This window comes from Salvelinus sp. IW2-2015, unplaced genomic scaffold, assembly GCF_002910315.2.
Source record: "Salvelinus sp. IW2-2015 unplaced genomic scaffold, ASM291031v2 Un_scaffold16416, whole genome shotgun sequence".
Taxonomy (NCBI): Eukaryota; Metazoa; Chordata; class Actinopteri; order Salmoniformes; family Salmonidae; genus Salvelinus; species Salvelinus sp. IW2-2015.
In genome coordinates this window covers 286816-291744 of record NW_019957576.1, presented here as the reverse complement: position 1 = coordinate 291744, position 4929 = coordinate 286816, and the positions used below count along the sequence as shown (strand labels likewise).

The 4929-nt window shown below is 40.0% G+C and overlaps 1 protein-coding gene, 1 long non-coding RNA gene, 1 other non-coding gene and 1 pseudogene across 4 annotated transcripts in view; 3 read left to right on the top strand and 1 right to left on the bottom strand.

The window, feature by feature from the left end:
- LOC112080667 (mediator of RNA polymerase II transcription subunit 22) overlaps nt 1-3700 on the bottom strand; it is a 4159-nt gene extending 459 nt beyond the window's left edge. The window contains exons 1-4 of one of the 2 annotated variants that reach the window (XM_024146514.2): nt 3605-3693; nt 3211-3359; nt 2093-2173; nt 1577-1785 (exon numbers count right to left, since the gene is read on the bottom strand). In XM_024146514.2, coding sequence (XP_024002282.1) covers nt 1577-1785; nt 2093-2173; nt 3211-3333 — 413 coding nt within the window. In that variant the 5' untranslated portion in view covers nt 3334-3359; nt 3605-3693. Of the gene's footprint in view, nt 1-1258; nt 1786-2092; nt 2174-3210; nt 3360-3604 lie in introns of those variants that run through there. The other variant, XM_024146515.2, reaches the window with a different exon arrangement.
- LOC139027450 (uncharacterized) overlaps nt 1-4929 on the top strand; it is a 143460-nt gene that overhangs the window by 91163 nt on the left and 47368 nt on the right. The window lies entirely within an intron of this gene.
- LOC112080671 (small nucleolar RNA SNORD36) lies at nt 4440-4516 on the top strand (annotated as a pseudogene).
- Nucleotides 4787-4855, top strand: LOC112080672 (small nucleolar RNA SNORD24). Its single transcript, XR_002896213.1, has one exon. It is a non-coding gene; the product is annotated as a small nucleolar RNA SNORD24 (small nucleolar RNA).

The following is a 4929-nucleotide window of genomic DNA, read 5'->3' as shown; positions in this document are numbered from 1 at the left end:
CACACACACACACACACACACACACACACACACACACACACACACACATGCACAAAAGAGACAGACAGGTATGATACACACAAGAAATCAGTAAACAGCAGTATAAAGGACAAGCTTAAGCTCTAAGGATCACAGAGAAATGTTAGCTAGTAGGTTTAGTATCTGGTGCTGTGATGATATCCCTATATAAGTGTGTCTTCATTCCTGTCCGTCTTCGCTATTAACAGCTGCAATGCGATCTCAAAATGGTCAACTGAACACGTTCATAGCTTGTTTTTTCCATTTCCAAATGCAACACAATCAATGGAACATGACCTGGAGCAAAGGGTCAATAACTAGCTTTGGGTCATCTTGAACTGAGTGCTTAAAACACCTAAATCACCTAACTTTGTAACCATAGTCCCAGAAGTGTATTAGGTCCTGATGCAGGGGTAAGAACAGGAAATGCAAAGGCAGAGAAAAAGAGTGGCCCCAACACCTTGCATGCCTAAAAGCAGCATCCAGAGACAGCTAGATTTCTCACAGTTAAACAAACTAGACAACGAACTACATTATTTTGTCTCTAGTTTATTTTTCAAAGTTTAAAAGGGTTTAAGGGTGGGTCCTATGTAGGTGACTGATATAGACTTAATACATAATGCCATAGTTGATGTTCGTGCAACAATGTATGCTTTGTGAACACAGTTTGCACGGTTACTGGCTTGGTAACTTGTAGGCTAGCTAGGGATGGAATCGGTAGAGATACTGGATTCTGTTCAAACAAGTTTATGGAACCCTCATAGAGATTGGATTTGAGACATGTCTAGCACTTTCCAGTCAAAAAAACATTCTATAGAAAATGTATAACATAGAAAGCTTCAAATGGCTGGTGTGATTATACAATGGTTAATCAACCTATACATCCATAATTTATATTTGGGGTTAGAAAGACATGTTAATGGAGGAAAAACTACAACAATTGAATATACTGAATATAAGTAATCTTCCAGTGATTTTGTGATTGTATCATAGTTTTTGTTCTTCATAAGAGTCCAAGAAATATGCTACAAAGCATTTAACATGTATTTTTCTGACATTTCCCTTTCCTCCTCTCTATGCATGTTCTCTTATTCATCACTTTCATGAGCCTATTACAAAAAACTGAGGAAGAATATAGCAACCAGATACAGTAGAAACTCCACACTTATGATTGAGTGTAACATTTACCATGTAGACCTACAACCTATCATACATGAGGATAAAAACTTCCAGAGGCATGTCAAACAAGGCACTTCATTTAATTTTAAACTAAATGAGATGAGATTCTCACGTTAAATGTAATGCAATTGATTTTTGACCATAGATAGATCAATCATCTATTGAACACGGCATTTGGATATTCTAATGAAGTTGACTCAACATACAAAGACAGTAACGAACTAATGGATATGACTGAGGTGGTGGGGTAAGATCAACCCTTCATAAGGCACGGCGGTGAGGGGGAATAGGTGCTATAATTTAGGGGCAGGTTGGGGCTATAGGGCATGATGGAGTAGGCCAAATGAACAACGACTGTACAGTATGAGCCTACTTGTACCTGGAGGAGTAATATTCTTCCTCTAGCTCGTACAGGTCGATGGCGATCTCGTCGCGGAGCGAGGTGAGCTTCTTGTCGCACTCCTCCTGCAGCGAGCGCAGCTGCTGGTTCTGCAGGCTGATGGCCTCATTGACTGACGGGAAGTCGTTGAGGATCAAGAACTGCTTCAAGTCCGACACCAGCTTCATCAGGGACTCGCCCGCACGCACCTTTAGACACAACAACAAAGCACTGGGATTATCACTGGTGCTTTTGCCTTGTAACATGCACTCATGTTCATTATGCACCAAATGGGGAAAGCACTGACTGAAACAGGGAAGGACTACCAACGTTTTTAGTTGCAAAAGATTTTCAAATGTTTTCTGTTTCATGCCCCAATGAACATGAGCCAGGATTAAATTCCATGTTTATCATTTACTTTACTAGTGTCATGAATATACACTCTGGGGTTTAATGACAAGCGTGTTTAGTTTCAAGGGAGTCTGGGTGGTATGTATGTATAATGAATGTACTTACTATGTTGGCTGCTCTGACATGCATCTCATAATGGTCCTGCTCAGCCTGTGTAGCCCGAGAGACCTGTGTCTCATCCTCTACCTGAAGCAAAACAAACCAACAAATTTTGGTTGGACCATACAGATGACTCTTTGGGTTGAACCGTCATTCTTTCAGTAAAAAAACAACACTTTTTTAGTTTCTCTCTCTCACACAGACAAACACACACACACACTATGTCTCACCACTCTGCGACTGGAAGGCCCTACAAGAGGGTGGTGCGGACGGCCCAGGGCATCACTGGGAGCGAGCTCCCAGCTATCCAGGACGTACAAAGATTCCAGCCACCCGAGACATGTTCTCCATGCTCCAGTCTGGCAGGCGTTACCAGTGCATCATGGCTCAGACAAACAGACTCCTAAATAGCTTTAATCCCCTGGCCATAACACGGTAAAATTGCTAACCACTACTGCTCTCCCTCTCCCACAGACCATCCACAGGTCTATACAAACTCAAACACAACCTACGCTGCTGCTAAAAGTATTATTGATTAGATGTATTACTCCATTATGCAGCTGTCCAATGATTATCGATTGCCATTACCAATAGTATTTACTGTAYCTATTTATCCTGCTACTGGTCACTAATACATGTATATATTACCATTAGTATTGTAACGACCCAGTCAGGTCATTACAGTATATTACCATGAGTATTTATATATACCTGCTACCAGTAACTTTTCAGGCCTGTTCACATGTATATCCTACTACCTGTCACTTTTTATGTATAAACCCACCTCAACCACTCCAGTACCCCTGCACATTGCATAAGGTACTGGCACTGACCAGTACATACTTGCATTTTCATGTTCTTTAACGCTCATCATAGTTTTTATGTGGTTTTTATTCTTACTTGTATTTGCTACTCTATTTTATATTATCTATATTATTAATATTACTATTATTGTCACTGCATTGTTGGGAAAGAGCGGAAAGAGCTCTAAATGTAAGAGTTTCACTGTACTTTTTACACCGGTTGTATGCTGTGCACGTGGTGCACACACACACACACACACACACACACACACACACACACACACACACACACACACACAAATATCGTAATGTTACAGCTACCTTTGCAGTTTTGATGATTTCTGTGAGGTTGTCTAGAATGGACCTGATATCATCCTTCAGTCTTTTGTTGTAGTTCTGAAGAAGGCTCTCCTTGCTTTGAGGTAGCGCTCTTTGGCTGGCCATAGTATTCAGGAATGTGAACAAACCCACTTAAAGCACATAAAGGATATAAAGAACATAAAATACGATCATAAAGTTATGTTGTTAACCAGAAAAATATAAACGGCATGTGCATGGCACTGGCTAACGTTAGTAGTGTATCACAAGTGTATTGACTTTCTCAACTTGCAATAATTAACATAGAAATGCATGAACTCAACCAAATATGTTTAGACATATCCTATGATTGTGCACCCTATATATAGTCTAGTATTATTCATGAAATCTCACTTACCTCCAAATTCATTGTTGAAAAATACTATTTATAAAAACAGAAACATCCCGTTCAAAAACAGCCCTGCCGTCGACTGTTAATGACGTCACATCAAGGTACCACGGAATTTAAATTACCCACAATGCATAGGTCTTCCTTTCTATCTGATCCAACATGGTGAGTGTATTGATATTTCGTTTGGTGGGGAAAAGATACATCTTTTCATCCCTTACCATCTTCTTTTTAAAATGTTTATGTGTCATAAAAGTTACTCTTACTTGTCGTACATAACCCAAGCGCCCATTTCACATTGGTATGGTAATAATGTTTTGCTGTTTTATCCGAAATCTCCCATGACTTGGTACTGATATTGCCTGTAGAAGTTGTCCGCAGAAACACCACCCATACAGCGTGCTTTATTTTAACCTAATCCGTGTCTAGGAACTTGTTGAAATGCAGTTTATGGAAACGTTAAATCATGCATTACACTTTTTACGCATCTTGGGAAATGTATAGTTGATGTGGGACTAAAGTGTTATCTAGTAACGTAGCTAGCAAGTGGGCTAACTTGTCTCGAAGGCCTAACTTYGCGTCAGTTTTGGTTACGGRTCTCACGGCCTGTTCCATGCGCCCAGATTGGGTTAACTCATTGTCCATAACAGTAGTAGTGAAGGATATCAAATTATCAATTAATTGGAAGTTGTCAAGTAAACCATTGTATGCCTTTGAGAGTTGGGTAGTTAAATGTGCTAACTAGGTAGCCATAACTAACGTTATCTCCAAATACGCTAGTGTTGATGAGGAAACTCACGCCAAGCGTATGATCCAGTTCCCACTGACGTTTTATTAATGGCTTTTGCAATGATGCTTTGAATTTCTTGAACTGAATCTGTTATGTTGATTCAAAACACGAGCTTTTTAACCCTGAGCTAAAGCCACAGTCAAGTTATATTATGTGAAATGTATTTGACCATTTAACGTTATGCTGACCAGTCTACTTGTTTTTGATAGCCTAAAGGCAAGAAGTCTAAGGGGAAGAAGGTGGCACCAGCCCCTTCAGTGGCCAAGAAGCATGAGGCCAAGAAAGTGGTCAATCCCCTGTTCGAGAAGAGACCAAAGAACTATGGCATTGGTGCGTAAAATGAACCTGGGATTTCTATTAGATTTTCACCAACTGTTTTGACATTTTCCCATGTCAGCATGTGCAGATGATGAAAATAATATTTGCTATCTTAACAACAATGCAGACAACCCACCAAGATCGCTGATGCACTTCTTTCATGATTATAGTGGCTTCAGGCTATTTTCTGATCATACCAAAGTGATTAGATGCATTAAACCCCCCC